Source organism: Pezoporus flaviventris, unplaced genomic scaffold (genome assembly GCF_033815535.1).
Source record: "Pezoporus flaviventris isolate CSIRO_AGI_PZ_B2104156 unplaced genomic scaffold, CSIRO_AGI_Pfla_v1 ptg000043l, whole genome shotgun sequence".
NCBI classification, from domain to species: domain Eukaryota; kingdom Metazoa; phylum Chordata; class Aves; order Psittaciformes; family Psittacidae; genus Pezoporus; species Pezoporus flaviventris.
Window position 1 is genome coordinate 2344063 of NW_026892591.1, and position 21408 is coordinate 2365470.

Consider the following 21408-nt stretch of genomic DNA (forward strand, 5'->3'; position numbering starts at 1 on the left):
ATTGTGTGCAGTTCTGGTGTCCTCAACATAAAAAGGACATGGAACTGTTGGAACAAGTCCAGAGGAGGCCACGAGGATGATCAGGGGCTGGAGCACCTCCTGTATGGAGACAGGCTGAGGAAGTTGGGGCTGTTCAGCCTGGAGAAGAGAAGCTGCGTGGAGACCTCATAGCAGCTTCCAGTATCTGAAGGGGGCCTATAGGGATGCTGGGGAGGGACTCTTCATTAGGGACTGGAGTGACAGGACAAGGGGTAACGGGTTCAAACTGAAACAGGGGAAGTTTAGATTGGATCTAAGGAGGAAATTCTTTCCTGTGAGGGTGCTGAGGCACTGGAATGGGTTGCCCAGGGAGGTTGTGAATGCTCCATCCCTGGCGGTGTTCAAGGCCAGGTTGGACAGAGCCTTGGGTGAGATGGTTTAGTGTGAGGTGTCCCTGCCCATGGCAGGGGGGTTGGAACTGGATGATCTTAAGGTCCTTTCCAACCCAAACCATTCTATGATTCTGTGATTCTGTCCCTCAGAAATCACGGTATTTGCCTCCCCCCCGCAGGCACTGCTGCAACAAGGTGGCCTGATGGGCACTTTTTGTCCAATTCCAATGATGTGAGCAGTAAAGGATAAGAACAGGCAGGTCCTGAGCCCGGGAACAGGTTTAAGGAGTAGGAGTGCGGTGCTCAATTAACAGTGCTGCTGCACCTGGAGAAATGGCATTAAACCCGAATAAACTACATTAATCCCCATCATGGCTTGCACTTCCCCTTGCCCTCCTTGCCCATGAGCTTGCTGGCTCAGCCCTGGCCGAGGGCAGCGGGTTGCTGCAGTGATTTGAGCTGATGCTGAGAGCCCAGGTCAGAGCTTGGGTTGGTGCTGGTGACCACAGACTGGTGCTGGGGTGCTTGAGGAAGCACCCGGGGTCTCAGAGCCCCATCTACCAGCCAGTGCCACGCAGCCGTGACGACCTCCATTGGCTTTCCTCGGGGCAATGCACACCACGAGGGGTACATATGCGCTATCTATAGCTCTGTTTCAGAAGGAGCAGGTTTTGGGGTGCAGCCTTAGAGATGCATCAAGTATTGGAGGAAACAAAGGGGGGGATGACTGCATTAGCCCCGTTTGACCTGGCACGTGTAGGAACTCGCCCGATGGAGGCAGACACAAGACCGTGCACGCCTCTCCCTGGGACTGCAGCTGCACGTAGCCTTAGGTGAGTGTTTCGAGCTGTTTCTACGGCTGCTTCTTGCAGGAGAAGTGGCTTTCACCCAGCTCGCCAGCCCTTCTCTCCTGCTGCAGGCTCGGAGCCAGGGCTGGGGCAGTGAACACTGAACAAATCCCTTTTGCCTTTGTATTTCTGCTGCAGGAAGGTAATTTTTTCTCATCAGCTCTGTAGAATGACTCAGAGCCGCATTTAGAAGGGAACATCAAGGAACGTGTCACCCTGTGTAGCGCTTCAAGCAGGTACGTTCCCTTCTTGCCTCCTTGCTTCACGAACTGGAGAGAAATACCTGAACTGTATTGCCCCAGTGATGATAATCCTGTCATTCCCACAGCCTCTGGCTCTTCTTAGCTTGGAAAACAGTGAGAACCAGGGGGGAAAGAAGACCCTTCCAAAGCACTGACTTCTTTCTTTTCCTTTCGGGCAGCAGGAAGGTGCTTTACATGCTCTAGGAGTCCCTTTGCTTTTCCTTCTCTTCCAGAGGGATTGTTTGGGCCTAGCAGGACTTGGCCAGGTTGGGTGCATAAATAGGAGAGAATACCAGGAGGAAATGAAGCTGGATTGCTCCGGAGTGGGCTCATTCCTCTGGCAGCACGCTGCATGGAAGCACGTCGCAGCAGGTATTGTAACACGCTGGGGGACCTGTGGCCCCAAGGCTGGCAGGTCTCAGTTTTCTATGCTCTCAATCCCTATTCCTTTCTTATTGCCCGGAAGTTAGGTGGGACCCACACCATGTCCCATGTCAGCACCTGGGAAAAGCAGACTCTTTATATCCCCATTTTGTCCCCCGGCTCCTGCTCCATTCTAAGCTCCTGTGGCCCTCCTCTCTTCCTGAGCTCCAGCTCCTCCTCATACACAAAGCTGCATGTGTCAAGGCTAGAAACATCAGAAAGCAGAAGAAAGAAGCTGTTGACAAGCCCTTACCAAATTTTCTTTGGTTTCTTAATGTCAGTATCTCCTAAGTCTACTCCCTTGTGTACATTTGCTCTTCTAGAAACTACGTTGTCATCCGGTGTATCATGTAGCAAAGGTGGCACCGGGGTGAACATCAAGCTTGTCTCTTCCTCATGCTTCCTTTTAAATGCCAAAATCCATAAACCCTCACGTCTCACTGAACTGCTTTTCTGCTGTCTCCCAGGGTGAAGGGCACAGCAGGGCAGCAATGGTTTGTAACACCCCCTTTCTGCTACTTTCTCATTCAGTATCCACTACCGTGGACAAAGACAAGGCACTGGGCTCGGTGTGAGCAAAATGGTGCATCTACTCTTCCTGTGCTTCGATCCAAGGGGAATTTGCCTCTTTTCTTAACAATTCTGGTTATCTGCAACTTCCAGCGGGGTCTTGAGGACCTGAGGTGCTGAACTGGACACTAGAAGAAAGCAAATCCCATCCTATATGCATGTTAAAACTCCTGGCTAATACAGAATGGTACGGAGAGGATGCCAAAAGAGGAAGAATCAGCATCAGACCTTGGCTACCCTTCCCTTCTCTGGGTTGCATGTATCGGCTTCACCAGTCAGACCATTCACTTGCAGAGAAGGATTTGCTTTTCCACCTGAAGACAATCACCTGCATGGACCAGCCCTTTCACGGTCCCTTTGCTGTTACAGCCCGTTTCCGGGCTACCGGGGCAGCTTTAAGCTCTTCCTTGCCATTAGATGGCAATGTAGATCCACAAATCCTCTTGCTTCCTTGAGCCCCTGGCAAACCTTCTCGTTGCTGGTGGAGCCTCAGATCTTCTCTGTCTGCTTCCCTTACACTGAAGCATCCTGGATTTGTTTCACCTGCAGACGACTGGAGCTGCCTGCCTGGGATGCCAGCTCCTTGGACTCCTCAGCGGCACGAGCATTCGCTCCTTCTTTCCGTCTCAGGCCCTCCTTTGTGCACAGAGGTTTCTTCTTCCACCATTTAATTCATTTCTCTCTTGTTCTGCCCTTCCCACAACCATTTTGCTGCCTTGCTTCTTTCCCAGCTTGCTGCCAAACCTGGCAGGCGAGTGAGTCATGGGCTGCTGCAGGCCAGGCCCTGGCGGACACAGGCTTCTTCCTAGGGTCATGAATCTCCCATCTGGGAAGCTATAAAGAACTGCAGTGAGAAATAACTACCACCGCAGAATGCCTTCCTCCATAGCCATTTTTCAGCTTTTCCATTGTCTGCACTTGACTGGTTCATTTAACATGTGCGTTACTGGGTTTTTTTTCCCCCTCTACATTTCCTTTTCCAGCAGCAAATGTCACCAACTCACATCCAACTTTGGCTCAGAAAACTTGCAGGTCCATTTGTTGTTCCAAAACCAGGCAAGTGTGCTCCTTCCACGCTGGATATACAGAGCTGTTTTCTGGAGCCTGTTTAAATTAAAATCCCATTCCGAACACTCGACCAATTCTCAGTAATGCAATATTGATGCTGGGCAGCTCTCCAGGTTGTTGGATCTTTTGGAGTCTGATTTGGATACTGCAGCAGGCTGCGGTCTAGAAGAGGGCAGGATGACAGGGACATCTTCCTCTGTGCAAGGCAAGGATGGGAATTGCATAGGTATGCAGTGGAAGAGAGAGGACCCTATAGTTTGACAGGCAGGTGACAGGAGAGGGTCAGTGCAGAGACTGTCACCTTCCCTCATCACTCACACCTCCCATGTATGTTAACACAAGCCCCTTTCAGCTGTCCTGGATTTGAAATAGTCTAAACAATGAGGATTTTGCCCTAATCCCCAGGAGAAGTGCTCCTCCACCATAGAAAGGCTCCCTTTATTCCTGGTGCACAGGAAGTTAATAGCATTCCTAAGCACTCTCGCAGATATGAGCAGTATGCTGTAGATAAGTTATATCAGAAGAAAGTGTTATCGCTTGAGCTTACATATTTTGTGCTTACCCATTGGACTCTAAAAAGCTTTTGCATTTAATTACCCGTTTCTCAAAGCATTTATTAATAATTTATTAGCTCTTTGTTCATTTGCTGGAGATGGAAGCTGACATATAAAGTGAGCCCAGTCATTTTATAACCAAGCACATCTCAGGAGGCGGAAAGCACTGGGTGATAGGAAAAGCCTTACTCATCTTGGCACACGGTGGTACAGCCTTAGCTGGGGCCATTGGATACTACAGGCACTTTAAGCTGCCCCATCACCTGAGCCATCTGGGGCACTGAATGGATGAGGTGGCAGGCTGCACATTGGACTGGAGATGTCTGACCTTAGCACTGTCAAGCCTCATGATTCATCCTACATGGCCGTGGACATTTCCCTGTGCTCCCCAGCACGCAGTGTGGGGCTCCAAGCTCACAACACTGCAGCCTTCCCTCTGCTGCTCCCATCAGCTAATGGAGCAGGGGGACAATCACGGGGCAGAGAACATGCCCACCAGCAGAATGGTGTGGGGAGTCTAACAAAAAGCCTCTCTTTGGTTGCAGGTGTAAGTGTGGTCCAGGGCAAACATCTCTCACACTTCATCCCTTCCCGTCTACCTGCTCTCAAACACAAACCCATCCCAAAGGAGCATCAGAGGAGAGCCCTCAGTGTTCAGTATTACTGACCACAAGTCCTGGGAGCAGAGAGCTTCAGGAAACAGCAAAGTATCTTCCTTGCTGGAAAGACAAGGAAAAGAGTGGTTTCCTCAAAGACTTCCAGGCCCTGCCAGGGAATTGGGGTGAAATCTTCCCTGGGTGTTGCAGTGATTGCTACCAGGAAATACAGAACCCTTTATTTCCTTAGGGAGCGACATCCCACTTCTCCCCTGCTGTCCTCTGCAGGGCCAGCAGCACAGCAAGCAGCAAAACACAGCCACTGCCCAAGAAACTGCCTGAGAAATGAGTGTCTCTATTCTGCATCATAAGAAGATATTACAAGGCCCAGCATCATCTCAACCAGCTTGAGACATCTTAATGAGGCACCTAATTTAGGCAGGTGTTTCTCTTTTGCTCTAGTCAATGGAGTAAGGAAGCTTTGAGACCAGAAGCAGAGGTAAGGTTTTATAAATGCTGTTGCTTTATTTCTCCCCCTCCTCCTAAAAGCAGTCAGAGCCCACCTGAGCTTTAAATTGCTTTTCAGGCTTTCCTAATGAATGTTTCTCCGAACATTTGCATCGCTTCTGTTTGCCCTCAATACAAAAGCTTACACCAAGAAGTTTGTATTTGATGTGTAAAGAATGCCAGAGCAACACATTATTGCAGATCCTCAGGCCTCTGACTCCATGTCTTGTCCTCCAGATGTGACGTGCCAGAGACATCACCCAAGCAGGCTGCAAGGCGCAGGCTAAGGATAGAAATCGAAATCATCTGGAGGAAAAACCATCTAGAACTTTATCCTGTACCTCTGTTTAGCCCACAAACCATCAGAAGCTGGTGAAATAATTGCTTTGGACAGATAATAAAACATCCTCCAGCGAAACTAAGGTACTTAATATACTGCCCAAGTCAATTTCCCTTATTTCTGCTGTCCTCTTGCTTTTAATAATGGTTTAATGAAAAATTCACAATTAATTGGAGCTGGCATTAGACATTCACGTGTTCCAGCGAGGGCTTCGCTGCTTCAATATTTCATAAGCTGACTTCACTGCCGTGCTTCTCCTTATCCTGGCTTTCACAGCCTAGAGTATAATCTGTTCATAAAATGAAGGCTCCCAGGTTGGGTGGATGGGGCTGCGTGAGAAAAGCGTGCAACCACAGCAGGGCAAAGCAATGCAAAGCCAAGCCGTGTGTTTTCTTTCGGCCGCCATCCCCCTTTCCCATGTCCCGATGCACATCTGAGCCTTGCCTGGAAAGAGCTGGCCTAAAAATAACCAGGAGCTGTCGGCAAGGTGTCTGAGGGAGGTATGTGGCAGCTGTCAGGCTGCTGCGTGTGCTGGAAGGATGGAGCTGGTGGACTCGTTGACACCAGACAGACTCTGCTGCAATGAGAATGCCTTATGTTTCCCTTGGCACTCAGCGGGCAACGTCTGGTGGCCAGAGCCAACAGATCAGACCTCGGTGTGTCTGGGGCCTGATCCAGTTCTGGCTGCCGTCAATGAGAGTCTGCCCTTGGATGGCAGTGGGCGTTGGATCAGTCTCTTTACCCCCCTAGGACTCTGGCTTTACACCAGGGGTGATTCGTGGTTCCCCAAGTGAATGTCACCCCAACGGAGAAGGATGCACCAGGCCCCAGGTCTCTGAAAGTCAGAGCCATCACTGAGATCCCTACATAGGGGCATCAGAGCCTAACTTTTGACACTTCTTTGCAATAACAGCTTTGCACCGCTCTGTGCCTCAGTTTCCCCTTGTCTAATGGTGTGTGTGTGTGTGTTCTGTCTTCACCATTATCAACATAGCCATAGATCCAGGCATTTTTAAATGCTCCCAGACCGTGACTGGGCTAAAAGCTCTTCCTGTTTCCCACAAGGCACTTAATGGACACGTGTTACACCGTGCAGCAGCCATGAGATGAGCAAACAGAAGCACGAAGGCATGCCCTGACTCATGTCAAACCTTCGCAGCAACTCAGTGGCAGAGGGAGGACCCCAGCATCCCAGACCCCAGCCGAACGTCCCTACCTTAACAGCAGCTCCATCTGGAAACAAAATGTTGCTAGCAGAAGCTTCAGTCCTTCTCCGTGCACGGGGGTATCTCCATTGCCTGCGGGGTAGCTGAAGATACTGTTCTTGGCAAAGACATAGTGTGCTGGGTAGGGAAAAAGAAGAGAGGTGTGAAGATGCGGTGGAAACCTTGTTTTCAATGGGGGAGTGGACCCCTCTCTTGTTCTCAATAGGTGCTGCCTGCTGCCGTATCTGAAAATCTGACTCTTTTGTTATCTAATGGGCAAGAGCAGCCCCTTTTTAGCGAAGAGCAGGCTCTGAAGTCAACTCTCTTGCAGTACTTTGGTCTAAAAATACCAGTCTGCGTTGAGAAGAATGGACGAGGGAATTAACTCCTGTAATACGGGCTGTAGGAAATAACCTACAAGATAAGAGGGTGACTTGATCTTTTTGAGAAAAAGGCAGAAAAATGAGACAAGAGACTTCCTTATCTTGAGGATGTTTGCTCTGAAGCATCGTCTGGTGACTGCCTGAGTCTGCCTTGCAGGACCAGTCCATCACAACCGGCTCCTGTGGCCAGCATCGCTCGCTTCCTTTCATTTGGAGGTACTGGATTTACCAAAGCATCCCTTGTCCCTCTCAGTGTTCTGGGGCTTCTGTTGCTTCCTGGTTGCCTCCAGTAGCCTGCAGCCCTGTGATGCTGATCCTGCTCACATGGCAGAACAGGATGTGATCAGCCCTTCAATTAGGCAGAGATCTGAAAAGAAGAGGAAATCAAGATGATGAACTGGTGAGGAGCACGTGTGAGTCAATATGAGATATCTAATGGCATTATGAGCAATGAATGAGTCCTACTACCACTTTTGGAGGGTCCCAGCCTGTTTACCTTCAGTAACTACACACATCTTCCAAGGGGAAACTGCTGCACTAATGAGGGGTGTTCACACCAACCAGGCTCTGTGTCTCCTTCGGGGTGCCCTGGCTCTCATCCCTGAGGAATTTTTCACTATGCAGACTACTTTCCTTCATTAAAATGGCCATGTTAAATAGCTGTGAGGTTCCTCCACGCCTCCTTTGTGGAGCTGATCTACTCCACAGCTGGCAGCTCTTTAGAGAAGGAAACAGGAGGTTACTAAACCCATTCATTTCTCACATGCACCCACGTTTCGGATGGCTGTGGAGATCCAGCTTTAAAGTCCTCTGAGAGCCACTGGAACGAAGAGCACTCTGTGAAGACATTATAATTACGATGGGATTTTGGGGTGTGTGGAAATGAGTCATGGGGACGTTTCCCAGCCAGCAGGCTCTTGGAGCCAGGTGAGCTCTTCCCTGGAATGCGAAGCATGCGGCGCGGCAACTGGGAGGAACAGGTTTGGCAGGAGACTTGAAGCTGTTCACAGCAGACAGCCTCTTCAGAGCCACATCCCTGCTTTACCCACCTCCCAGCCCGATGCTCCTCTCTGCCACACTGGCCCTGGCGAGCCGGAGAGGATGGACACGCTGCGGAGGAGCCTTTCCCGCTGGAAGAGGTACCACATTAAGGTGCACCTGGCAGATGAGGACCTGATGATGCCCCTGACGGTCAAGCCCAGGGACACGGTGATGGACCTGCGGGCTCACTTGGTGCGGGAGGGCGTCACTTCCTGGAAGAAGACGTTTTATTACAACTCCAGGCAGCTCGAGGAGCACGAGACTCTCAAAGAAGCCAATATCCAGAATGGCTCCGTCCTGCTTCTTGTCAGCAATAAAAGGTAGGCAAGGAGCTCCTCTGCAGCAGGGGCGGTGCAAAGGAAGGGGAATGCTCTGTGTGTCTGAGCCGCTCGGGACTCTTTCCTGTTGGGGTTTGCAGAAAGCAGATCAGGAACTCAAACCCTGCCATTGCCAGCAGGTGGATTGAGATTCACAGCTCTTTATATCCGGACATGCTGTGGTGTGAAATAAAGGGGTAAGAGGAGGAGGAAGTCTGGTGGTGCCGCCTGTCCTGTCTCCGATCAGGACTCACTTTCTACTACGTGGCCAAGCACAGAGGGAAAGCCAAGAGGTGCAAAAGGGCAAAGGAGGTTGTGTGACACGGTGGAGTGCTCTGGAAGCCTCTCCCTTGGCCTCGTTCTGTGGTGTTGAGCCTGGCTCCATCCATTTCTTCCTAGCAGATGCTTCCTGTGAGTACTGTGGGGTGGCCCAGTCCTGCTTTGCAGGGGAAGAGCCATGAGTGCCGGCTTACAGAGAGTGCTGGACAGGGGCAGCAAGAGGCTGCAGCATCCCAAAAGTGGCCAGGGTGAGGCTGGAAACTTCCAGGAGATCCAGTGCAAAGGAGATCAGTAAATCAGGGCAAGCCTTGTGCTCCAGGGGGGATGAAAGCTGAACTGATGGAGCTGAGATGCGCTGGCCCACAGGACCAGTTAAGATTCAGTGGGGTGGGTGCCTACCTGTGCTGTCTTCCCTATTTCCTGGCTGTTGCTGCCAGCATGATTAATCCTGTGAAGCATTTTGGGGATCCTGGGTAGAAGAGGTGCACAGCAGAGCATGGGTGTGTTGTGTCTAATTCAGCTTTCTGAATCCTGAGCCCTCTGAGTTATGTGTCTCTGCTGATCAGAGTTTCCTCTGCAGAAAAACCCGCCACAGACTTGAGTTCCTGATTATATGCCATGTACTGGAATGGTCCTATTTTCCAGTCCAGAGGCAGCTTGAAACCTCACACAAAGAAGATTTAATAAAGCATTTCCTTTCAGAGCTCAGCCAGACACAAGAGATTTCACACCGCTCAGCTCACTGCAAACCCCAAGTCACCCGTGACCCCTTTCTCCAACAACTCATTTCAGCCCTCTGATTAACTTGGCTCAGCTCCTCCTTTTCACCTTGTTTTTAATAGCAGGAGCATTTCTATTTGTTGTTGTTTCCACTGTTTATTTTCCTAAATCCTGCAGCCTGATTTTTGAGAGTACGAAAGGATTTGGAGGGACTCAGTTGATGAAAGGCACAGATTGATGCTCTTCTGACAGACGCACCTTCCCACTTGCTGTCATTGTATCATGGTCCCCATGATATGTCTGAGACACGCTTGTATGCGGCTTGGCAGTCATCATCCTGCTTGGTACCTAGTCCTGGGCTGAGCACAGCCCCTGTGACAGCACCCCATCACATCCTCAGCATGCAGGGGGCTGGTTTTGGAGGGCTCACCCTACCACTTAAACTGGGAGTTAGGAAACACAGAGGTGGAAGGTGGTGTGTGCTGCATTGCAACTGAGATTGCAGCTGAGATTGCAGCCCCATTTTGAGCCTTAGCATTATTCAGCCAGATCCTTAGGTATTATAAATCCACATTGCTCCAAGTGTATCTGTGGAGCACACTGCTCTGTATCAGCTGGGCAACAGTGTGCAAACTTGGGGAATACAAAGGAAGTAGCCAGTCGGGACTGCTTAGGAGCCATAGGAGCACAGAGGGATAGAAAACACAGTGCTGGGTTTGCCCAGCAGCCCTGAGGATTTAAGTTGGTTTTAGAACTTGACCAACTCAGTGAAGTATGGACTCTCTCCATCAAAGGTCAGCATCTGCTTCTTAAGTTCTCCCTGAATACCTTGGTGGCTCCTACTTACTCTTTTGTACCAAGAGGCCAGCCAAGTAGAGCTGTATTAATTCCAGAAGTGGAGTTGCTCTGATGGCCAAGGTCTGCAGCTCAGTGTCGTGCCTATAAATATTAATGGTCACTCCTCATGCTGTGTGTTCCTACAAGGGGCTCGTGGGACAGTTTACTTTGAAGCAGAGAAAACATAAAAATGACCTGATTTTCCATCCCTCCGTTCCTCCAATGCCTTTATAGATAATTGGCATTTAGCAAAGGCCAAGTCAGCATTTCCACTCCTCATTTGTGTTTTCGGGGGTTTATAACTTAGTAATAAAAATTCACTTAAGGCTGCAGCTTGGCAGGAACGGGACCCACATCCCAGCTAAGGCTGACTGTTTATTAGGACCGTAGCATTTAAAAGTTCAAGCAAGCCACTTTGGTGTTCAGTCAACGTGACCTCTCACCCTGGGAGAACACGCAGGCAGGCCAGACCTGGGAATATTGCATCCACTGAGGATGCAAATCCCCCTTGTGCAGAGCCTGGTTAATCGCATTGCTGCTGCACTGATTCGAGATTGCAAACCTGTTGCAGGAGAAGCTGAGCAAAGAACATGCTGCAGAACAGCTTCTAGCCCTAGAGAGCTACATATTACAATGACATGGTTGTAAGTGGGTAAAACAAGCAAAGCAAGACTTGAAATGTGGAGGAACAAGCAGAGAGAGCAACCCCTCAGCGTGGTGGGCTTGGACCAGCTCTGATGTTCACACCATTGGTGCCCAGTGCAAGGAAGGGGACCACTGGTGAGGCTCACCATGAGAACTGGAAAGGGTTGCCCAGGGAGGCTGTGAATGCTCCATCCCTGGCAGTGTTCAAGACCAGGTTGGACGAAGCCTTGGGTGAGATGGTTTAGTGTGAGGTGTCCCTGCCCATGGCAGGGGGGGTGGAACTGGATGATCTTAAGGTCCTTTCCAACCCTAACTATTGATTCTATGATTCTAAGAGCGGCCACCCTGCAGAGATGCAGGAGCATCCAGGAGGACACGCAGCAGGCTCTCCCAAATGCTGCCACTCTGGACCACGCCACGGCAGAACCTGTTTGGCTCGCTCTGGAGGTGGTGCAGGGCCCCAGAGCCAGGGAGCTGCTGGGCTGGTCTGGTGGTGATGTGGGAGCTCCTGAAACTCGCCTGGCTCTTCCCCAGTCCTGGCTGCGAGCTGGGGAGCACCAACCAAAGGGGCCTCCCCGCAGGCACCCAGCAGCAGCACTGGAGAGCGGGTGGGTGGCATCAGCTCCTCCTTGTCGATAATCCCTTGGCTGCGTTTTGACGCTCAGTGTTAGGGAGGGGGATGCTGGTGAATCCATCGCTTAACCCGTGAGCAGAGGATGTAAATGGGAGACCCAAGAGCAATTCCTAGACATGCTGTGTGCCTGTCACTGGCTGCTCCTAAGGACGTACAGCTCCAGCTGGATTTGGATGTGGTATAAGCACAAGCACATCAGCAGAGCCTTTGCACTTGTTTCAGGCTCCTTTCTTGTGCACTCACCTCGAGCAGTCAGACAAGGTCTGTAGCAATAAACCGGTGCCTGGGCCGCTGTCTGTTACGGTGCTGGAGTACTGCACTGCACTTCTGGCCCAGCCCAGATGCATTTCAGGAGCTACCATGCTCCTTGTGGGCCAAGACACTGGCCACTCACATGCTACAGCACATGGGATGCCCTCAGTCTTTTGGAAGCCGGGGTTCATTGGAGCCAAGCAGCTACTGTTGTCACATATGGCTTTCCCAGAGAATGGAGTTCAGCAAGTCATTGGTGAATAGGTTAAATAAAGTAGATGGCAGCAGTGGGTTTAGCAGAAGTCTATTATCTAGAATCTATTGGTGTTGATTTTCTGCCCTGGAGCCACCTGAAAACATCTCTCTCAGGGCACTACCTCAGTTACCATAACAACTCATCTAGGAACAGCTCCTGACAGCTCCAAGAGCAGACCAAGGCCCCCTGTGCTATCTGGGCCACTCTGAGGCCAAGATAAGCCTCTCCAGGATGCACCCTCCTTGGCCACCCAGCCTCAGTGTAGCACTGGGTGCCAGTGCTTGTACAAGCTTTAATACGCTCAGGACCCCGTTTTATCCTTCAGGGGCTACACAGCCTAGCTCTCCTTCCATTCAAGGGGCTACCTGCCGACAGAGCAGCAAACCCATCCATCTTTGGGAGCCCAGCTAATTCCCTTATTGGCATTCAGTTTCCAGTCTCTGATTTTGGCCTCATAAATGAAAGCTGTGACTGAGCCTCTTGTGTAAGGTCCGGTTTAGCTCCTGCTGAGAAACTGCTGCCTGCATTTGACTCCTGTGATGACACGAGGGTTAATGCTTGACACAGACACTTGGCAGTGGCTCACTCCAGGCTTATATTACTCCACTCTGCTGTCACCCCTTCTCACTCTCACTGGGCTTGCCTGAGAAGCAGTCACCAAGCACAGCAGATGATGTGGGATCTCTAGAGACCAGACCAGTAATGGGATCTGCACAGTTTGACCCTGAAAGCCAACGTTACAGCCCAGGCAGGGATTAAGCCCCTTGCACTGGGTTTCAGTGTGGTTCTGTGCTGCCTGCTCCTTGCACTGACCTTGCAGCTCCTGGGGTTGCTCAGCAATTATTTCTCAGCATGGAAGGGAGATTTCTTTGCTCCCATCCAACTACTACAGACTTGCCCTGTTAAGCGTAGGCCTAGCAGCAGGCTCCAGGACACCTCACAGTGGGATAATGATCCTTTAAAGAGCACTGGGAGTCTCTTTTCCCAGGTAGAACTAATTAAGTCCCTCCCTACATGCTTAGACATATGTCAACCTGGTGTGGCTTTAGCAGGCTCCTTCCGTCTACTGGATAAATAACATTGACTTTAAAAGCATCCTCTTTGAGATGCGTTACTTAGGCAACAGCCAGGTAGGGGACTGCCTGCATCTCTGTGGCTGAAGGTAGTTTTCATGCATATTACTCACAGGCCAAGCTCTCTGCTGCTGTAAACTGCTTGAAATCAGTTAAGTGATTGTGGAGTTCTGGAAGCACCAGTGCAGTTACTCTGCAGAGCTCCTGCAGCGTGCAGGCCAGGAAATGACGCCTGTGTTTAGCTCAGTTACTTACTGCTCAGCCCAAGAAGCTCATTTAACAACAGCAGAGCATCACATCGGCAGAGAACATGGTCTGTAGGATCAGAATTCCTCCCCTGTGCAGTTGCATGGGATTGCAGTAGATAAAACTGAGCTAATATGTCCCATGGGGGGGGGATGATGGTGTGTGTGTGTGTTGTCTTGGCTCTAGGCAAAGAATTAATGAATGGAAAAGTACATCCTAAACTAGATTCTTTCCTGGAGTGATGTGGCACAGCTTCCTGTCGTGCTGATTTCTACCAGTGGGGAGTTTGCCTGCTTGGGAGAGATACCCTCTCCTGGGCCCTGGTGATTGATGGGCAGATGTGCCCTAGGCTGGGTTCACAGCAAATCCTTGACTGTTACAGCCCCCTGACCTTCCAAGTGAGGAGGGCAGTGCTGGGGTACGAATCCTGTTCTGGGTCTTGCAGAAAACCCAACCAGTGACTGGCATCAGCCTAAGTAGACCCGTAGCATCCTTCACTAGGGCCTGACGAAACCCCCACCTCATAGACTGTGAACCTAAGCCCTGATGACACGTTTGCGGCACAGGCTCAGTTTCTTGTCTGCATAATTGCAAAGAGCAATCAATTCCCAGGAGTCAGAAGACCCAGCCCTGCACTTTCTGGCTTGGCTGGGTGGGGAGGCTGCCGGGAGAGCTGCTGCCTACAGGCCACCAGTAGCTTGGTTGCAGTCCAAGGCATGATGTGAGCTCTCTAAGCAAATGCTAGCCCTGAAGAGGTACCCCGAGAAACGTTCAAGAGCTTCAGCCTGTGTTCTGCAGACTGCAGGGGGTAGCCCTAGGTGGTTTCTAAGGGTCTTTAGGTAAGTAAGTAATCCTGCTGCTGGTCAGCTTTAGTCTTCTATGCAAGGTCTGTAGTCCTGTTACAGAATGTTTTGGAACCATAACCCCAGAAACCCATGGTTTAAGTGCTAATGCATGGGGGTGAGTGTACCTGGAGTAATTCAAGCTCTGTCTCACTGCAAACATCCTCAAAGTGCTGCTAAAGCTAGAGGCTGCCCCTATTCTAAGATGCAAAACGGATTTCCAAGAACATGAGCCGCAGAGGGAGAGCCTTGCTTATGGGAGGAAGGTCTCCAGACAGTTGCAGGTTATCTGAAGGAGGGTGAAGGCGTCTTTTGCAGGAGGATAAACAGGTCTGGAACCCTGCAGGGAGCTCTATAGTGTGACTGGAAAAACACTGAGAGGATCAGGTTTATCCTCTCCCCATGCCAGGCTCAGTGCCTCTGTAGCGAAATGCCGTTTCTGATTGCATGTCTATGGTGCTCCAAGCATTTGCCTCTTTCTTACCCAGATAATGCCAAAGAGCACAGCCAAAGCCATGAGAGCTGGGGAGCGTGACAAGGGCTGAAGGGAAGCAGACGGAAGAGAGCTTGGCCACGGAAAGGCAGCCCCAGCACCGGTAAGTCCCTCCCCGCACGCCAACTCCAGGACTGTTCGGAAGCAGCTCCCAGTGTTTTCAGCAGTGAATAATGCCCATGAATAACGAACCCAAACAGAACAACAAATAACGTTTCCTCATGCGCTCTCGGCTGCCAAAGGAGAAGTGTGGGCAAGACTGACTCAGCTCCCGAGGGCAGTGAATCAGAGAGAAATGCCCCTCAAAGGGCGACTTCTGCCTGGGTGATGAAGCGAGAGGGAGCAGAGGTGGACTTTGCTTAGGGCCCGAGATGGGGACTTTGGACATGTGAGCCTCCTTCCGACCCTCCCAACGGGGATTCCTCAGTAAGTTGCTGATCTTGCCCTTTGTCTTCCTATGTGTAAGTCTGAGATAATCTGTTCTTCCCTTTCTTCTACTCTCTGTCCATCCAGTTGTGACTTGGGTTAGGGACTGTCCGGTTCCTGTACAGCAGGGCCCTCATTTCTAGGCTGAAGGTTCTGTACAGCAAATGAATGGTAGGAGCACTATAGACAGTCCTTATGTATCTGAAGGACAGAGACATTGGGAATGGCAACCACCTCACCTGACATTAGGGACCTATAGTACGCCAAAACTGCCTTATTTTTGAGCCAGGCTTCATAAGGCAAAGAGCATCCTCGTGTTTCCAGTCCCCCTGTTCCAGGAACTTCTGAACCAGCTGACTTGATACAACCAAGTTGGATGGAAAGACAGGTCTCACAGACCCAAGATTCTTGAAATTGTCATGAAAAACCAGCAGCTGGGTAGAAGAGAGACATTTGAGTTAATATCCTCCTGAAGGAAAGGGGATTACACCTCTTGCTCCCTGTCTATTTTGAGATGCAGCAGCCAAGTGGTCAGTTGGTACCTGCCTAGCTTCAGACCAGCTCCTGTACTCTCTGCCCCTTGCCTGCAAAGCAAGAAGCTGTTGAAAGAACTTTGCTGGGGAGGTCTGGAAGGGATACGGATGCCCTGGGGATGTTACAGTGAGCTTGGAGCACCAAGAGAGGAGGAAATAAGAAGCAGTTGTAACACACAAATCAGGGGAGAACAGGTTTCACCGGTTTCCTGCTCACAGAACAACTCGATTTTTAGGTTCAAACTTATTTTCAGGACAAAATGGGTGTTTCTCTAACAACTACAGTACTTTCCCCAGGGAATTTTAATGGCCAGCAAATGTCTTCCCAATGTCCCCAGACCTGCACTTTCTGGTTTTCAAGTGAAAAACGTGCCTCTCTGGACTTGTTTTTGGCAATGAGAAGACATTTGATTCCTTTTCCACCAAAAGCATCCGAAGAAATGCTATGGAAAAATGGGAGTTTCTCATTTCCCTTTGCTTTCTTTTTTTTTTTTTTTTTTCCCAGGAACAAAACTATTTCCCCAAGTACTTCCTTGGGCTTTGCACACAAATAGATCCTAAGACAGCTGAAGACCTTTGGGTTGGAGCACTGAGATGGACGCAGCGGGATGGGACTGAGCATGGGAAGAAGGAATGTGCCTTCCCAAGGTCACCCAGCGAGGCAGGCACCCAGTGGGCAGCGCTGGAGCTGTTGGCTCAGCGTTCCTGCTTCTTGACCCTGCTCTGTGCCTTTGTCTGGCCTGAAACAAGGAGTTTCCTGGAGCAGAGCCAGGACGTTGCTGAGTGCTTGGAAAGTGCCTGGCGCAGCCCGAGGTGCAGTCATAAATAATAATTAAAATGATAATAGCATTATTAAAGTGGAGGCGTGCCACTGAGGATGGGACCCGCTCAGCAACAGACCTAAACCTCTGCCCCTCTTCTAGTAAATGGCCCAGTTTGCCTCGCAAAGCCTGGGAGACCAGGATTTACTTCTCTGGAGCTGCCAATCACAGCAAAGGCAAAATGACCCGAGCTGAATTAGGTCTGGTGTCTTCTCCAAGACCTCATCCCTGTTGCTGGCAGCTCTGGAAGGCTCTTTGCGGCTCAGGGGATGTGGGAAGAGTTATGTTAACTGGGGGGGGGGGAGCTGCCTGGACTAATGTTTTTTTCAGAGATAGGCCCTGATTGACACTTGAAATCTGCCTGACAATCTCTTATTCTAAGTGCAGTTGTGGCCTTTCCTCCGAGCAGGAGGAGCTGGGTTGGTTGCTGTCCTTCAACTGATGGATCTTATCATATAGGAAAAAGAAGGAGGAAGGAAAGAAAGGCAAACCACGTGGAAACAGCCACAGGTACAGCATAAAGAGAGGTAAAACTCACTGGATCTGTTTGAGGTAGTTCTTTTTCCTCTCTATGCCATAACCCAATGCAAGGTAGATGAGAAAAGAGGCAATGCCCTGAGGAACAAGAACTGACTTCCTTCACTTGACTGTTCATTATGTTGTTGTTTCCCTTCAAGAGACTGTTTCACGCTTTGCAGATAGGACTGGGCCTGGGAAGTCAGTGGGACAACCTCTGGTACTCGCTTGTTCTACATGGCCTCTTCTGCCTGTCCTCCCCCAGCTGCCTCTTCCTCCTTAGTTTCAGGTACCCTCAGTGCTTGCTAAACGCTCCACACCACACTCGAGTGCTCTGAGAAGAGGTGACAGCCCCTCTTTACAATGTAATTTAGACATTTGGGCTTTACCTGAGTCTGGCCAACACGAAGGTCAGGTCTCCAAATGAGCAGAGACATGCTCTGAATCCTCTTGTGGACACAGGCTTAGGTGGCAAAATGGATCTCTTATTTGAGGTGTCCTCATCCAAGCCCATCCAAAACCATCCAGGCTCTTTAGACTGCAGAGTATAGAGGTGATGGTGTACGTCCAAATACCAGGAAAGGTGCTGCTAGTAAGAACTGCTCTGAAATGGATGTTTCCCTTGTTCTCTGTGAACACAGGTGTGGACAAGGCTGAAGACCAAAGCTAAAAGGTGCTTGAGCTCCTGTCTGCGTGCCAGCCTCAGTGTATTGCGAGATGGAGACGTCTGCAACTTCGCATGCTGTACTATGGATGGGATTTCTTCTTCATCTTTGGGATCCTGCTGTTGATGGGGCGTCCCGGACAGGATTACCAACAGCGCTGCCCTCCACCTCCACCTCAGAGCTGCAGCCAGGCTTTCCCAGCCAGCTCCTTCTCTTCAGCTTCACAAGACAAGCCCAGGCAGGCCATCTCCAGCAGCTGCTGTGCTTCAGCAGGGCAGCTCAGGCTCAGGCATGTTCCAGTGGCTCTTCTCCAATCCCCAAGTCACGGATGCATGGAGTGCTTCAGTTTCCAGGGCCATCAGCCTGGCAGCTCTCCTCAGCACTGAATTTACTCTGTAAAGTTACATCAGTGTTCTGCCCCACGGGAATGGGGGAACAGATGTAGCCTCTGAAGTCTGCCTTAATTCACCTGCTTCACTGCATTTCCTGCCCTGCCTTCTGATCCATGAGCCTGCACTGGCGGTCCAGGGAACACAGAGGATTCTCGTATCCAGGCGAATCCAATGGTGAGCTCTCAGGGCTCGAGCAGGCTGTGGCACATCTCCCTTGAGGCTGCTTCACTACGGGTAACCCTCCCGCAGCAGCACTTGCACACACTCCCCAAGCCATGGCAGCTGCACCCCATTTCCTTGCACAGGGCTGTGCCACCTCAGCCCCTCTTAGGCTACTGCGTGGCATTCCCTCCTGGAAGTGCTCTCCTTCCAGGTGCTCCTGGTTTTCAGCCACTCGCAGGGCCACGTGCTGCTTTCGGGGGCTCTGGCCCCATGGTGGTTCTGCTGTGCTACCTCCATCAGGATGCTGAGGCCAAGTGTTACCTCCATCAGGATGCTGAGGCCAAATGCTACCTCCCAGGGGCTCCCAGCACCATTGCGGGGTGCTCCCTTCTCAAGGCTGATGCTCCCTTCTCGGACCCTCAGGCCATCACGTCAAGGACAGCAGCACCGTGTCACCTCGAAGGTGCTTTCAGGACGGCCTCAGCCACCCGGGGCTATCAGAGAGCCCTGATGAAAGGGTTTCTGGCGCTCGTGGCTAAGCAGGCTCCCACTGTCCTGCTCTTTTTGAGCTCACGTTAATTCCAGGCAGTGCTGCTCAGCTGTGTAATAATCCAGTGTCAAAGCCCTGCGGGAGCCAGGGAGGCTGCCTTTGGCTGGTCGCACCTATTTGGTGACATTGCTGCTTTACCTTGCCTATTATAATCTGTATCAGATTGCTCTTTGCCTGCTAAACTGGACAATTAGGAGGCAGTTGTCATGCAAATGGCAAGGCGGAATAAAAACCGTGGGGAACAGCATCAGGAAGAAGTACTTCTGTCAGCTTTTGTTACCGTGGGATGGGTCCTGCTCGGCTCCTGCTCGCTGGGAAGCATCAGGCAGAAGAGAACCTGGTGTGCCTTTGTGTTTTATAGGCAAGAGCTGCGGAGCTGCTCTGTGTAGCACCGCCTCCAGGCACTCACAGGCCCTGGTAATGTGTCTGTGTGCAAACCCAACAGACAGATTGCCGCCTACACTGGGAATTTGATGATTGCCTTGTTTTTTCCAGGCTCTGGTTTATGTACCGCAGGCCAAAGCCATGGGGTAATTTCCAGGCTTTCTGCACAGGGCTGAGATGCTGTGGGGAGGGAAGCAGAGAGATGCTGGCATTCCGATCTGCCACGTCGGGTGCTCTTCGTACTGACAGCCCTGGAAGCGTGGTGGTGTCAGTGGTGTCGTCGTGGCTGTTCTTGGCATTGTTGTCTTCCCATGCTCGGTGCTAAATGTTGTAAATGAAGAGAAATACCTAAATTTGTGAAGGAATGTAAAGTTCCAGTGGAATTAAACACACAGGAGTCCTGCAAACGCAAATGGAACAGGTATGTCTTCATTTGCAAAGGTAAAGCGATCTGCTGCTGATGTAGCTGCTTTTACTGCCTATCAGCTTTGCATTTCCCCAGGCCCTGGGTAGCAAAGACTCAAAGTGCATGTTTTCATAGCAAAAGCCATGTTTGAGAGCTGAGGTGGAATATCCATACATATAAACCACTACAGCTGGCAGCCAGGAGGGCAGTGTTTTAAGGGCTAGCTGAGCTCGTACGCAACCTGAGGTCCAGAGGGAGAACGATGCCTCTTCATATCCCATTCTAGAGGACAGCAAGGAACAAGGGTGAGATGCTCTGAAGCCAGATGGATGAGCTGAGTTCAAAGTCTTCCTAGAAGCTATGGCAACATAGCTTGTATGTCTACTCAGAAAAGCCTTTGCTACTACCATAAATGACTCTAAATGGCCTTATTTTCCTGCTAGCAGTGAAATAAACAGCTTCAATGGGAAGGAGTAAATCCATTTGATTGCACATGTTGCTGGGAATAACCCTCTTAGTTATTAGTAATAACCCAATGTATTGCTAGCAGCGTGGCCACCAAACCAGACAGCCTTATCTGCCAGAGAATCATTGTATTGCTCCTAACGTTTCCAATTACAGCTGAGCAAGGGAAGTCGGAAGGGCCTCTAGGGAAGAGGCAGAAGGCAACATGGGAAACCTGGGTTATAAACAATGTGTGTGTCAAATGAAATCTATCAGGGCCATTATAGCTTTTGAGGGAGACTTCTGGCAGGTAAAGCTGAGCTCCTGCTCCCGACTTTCTTCTAAGCTAACACATGGTAGTTCTCAGTTAGGTTGTGAGATGATGGAGGTGTTTGGTTGTCAGCTCACCTTCTGAAGGGAAGAGGGGCTTCTACACCTTGTGTGTGTGAAGGTGTCAAGCTTGGGGCTCCAGTAGAGGACTTAGATGAAAATCCTCCCTTGCTATCAATGGCAAAGACCTGATCCCTTCACTGTGGCAGAGGTGTTCTCACATGGCAGTGCCCTGGGAGCTTCTCACTTGGAATAGACCAGATTCTCCTCTCATTTATGCCATTAGAGATCCAGAGTAGCTCCATCTGAAACAACTGTTTTCATCCAATGCAAATGAGATCAAGATCTGGCCCAGGCTGTTTTTGTACACAATGGAAAGCGACTGAATTATGGAAAACAGGAAACAAATCTAATGTAAATCTAAATGGAAATATCACGCTCGCTGTTACATCAGAATAAATTGGAAGCAAGTCTGTTGATTCTAATGGAATTCATCTGGATTTACACCAGACTGTGGCTCAGCATTTGTCAGTTGGCTGCACACCGACATCAAAACGCAAACCATGCTCCCTCATCTGAATAGCTTTGAACAATTTCTCCCTTTTCCTTTACATTTAAGCAATTGCCTCTGCATCCTGATAGCTGATTAGCCTTTTCAAACAAATAAACCCCTGCAAACAGACATCAACAAACGAGCCCTGCTGTCGCTAGCGTTTTCACCATCTAAAGGAGGAATGTGAAGTCTTAGAGTCCCTTAAACTTGCTCCTGTTCCTCTGTGTTCACAATGTGGAGCGGTAGGATGGAGCTCGCAGCAGGACAGACCTTAGCAATGACGATTCTGAGTTCCCCAAAGCACGTCAAATTCGTTGCCTCCCCACCAGCAGTGGTCAGGGCCAGCTATTTCCTAAGGATGCACAGGAGACCTTCCAGTAGATAAGCAAATTATTGTCATACTTCCACCCTTGCTGTGCTCAGTCAGATGGGCAGAACAGAGCCATAACCCTCCCACATAGATCTGATGGAAAACTGTGGCACG

General features: G+C 50.4%; 1 protein-coding gene across 3 annotated transcripts; it reads left to right on the forward strand.

Annotated features, from left to right (window-relative positions):
* The first annotated feature begins 1298 nt into the window (after positions 1-1298).
* Positions 1299-18237, forward strand: TINCR (TINCR ubiquitin domain containing). 3 transcript variants are annotated; one of them, XR_009745807.1, is made up of 6 exons: positions 1299-1455; positions 5417-5602; positions 6585-6727; positions 14738-15168; positions 16932-17049; positions 17680-18237. XR_009745807.1 is itself a non-coding variant. In XM_061466895.1 (4 exons), the coding sequence occupies exons 1-2, from the start codon at positions 7990-7992 to the stop codon at positions 14739-14741; spliced, it is 483 nt and encodes a 160-aa protein (XP_061322879.1). In that variant the 5' UTR covers positions 7279-7989; the 3' UTR covers positions 14742-15168; positions 16932-17049; positions 17680-18237. The 3 variants fall into 3 exon arrangements, 2 of the variants coding, with proteins under 2 accessions (XP_061322879.1, XP_061322880.1); XM_061466895.1 differs by lacking the exons at positions 1299-1455; positions 5417-5602; positions 6585-6727 and adding an exon at positions 7279-8468; XM_061466896.1 differs by lacking the exons at positions 1299-1455; positions 5417-5602; positions 6585-6727; positions 17680-18237 and adding an exon at positions 7279-8468 and having other exon boundaries at positions 16932-17183.
* The last annotated feature ends 3171 nt before the right edge of the window (positions 18238-21408 follow it).

Bases quoted from the DNA above. Each gene is read 5' to 3' on its own strand.
- TINCR (XM_061466895.1), top strand. From the start codon at position 7,990: ATGAGTCATGGGGACGTTTCCCAGCCAGCAGGCTCTTGGAGCCAGGTG.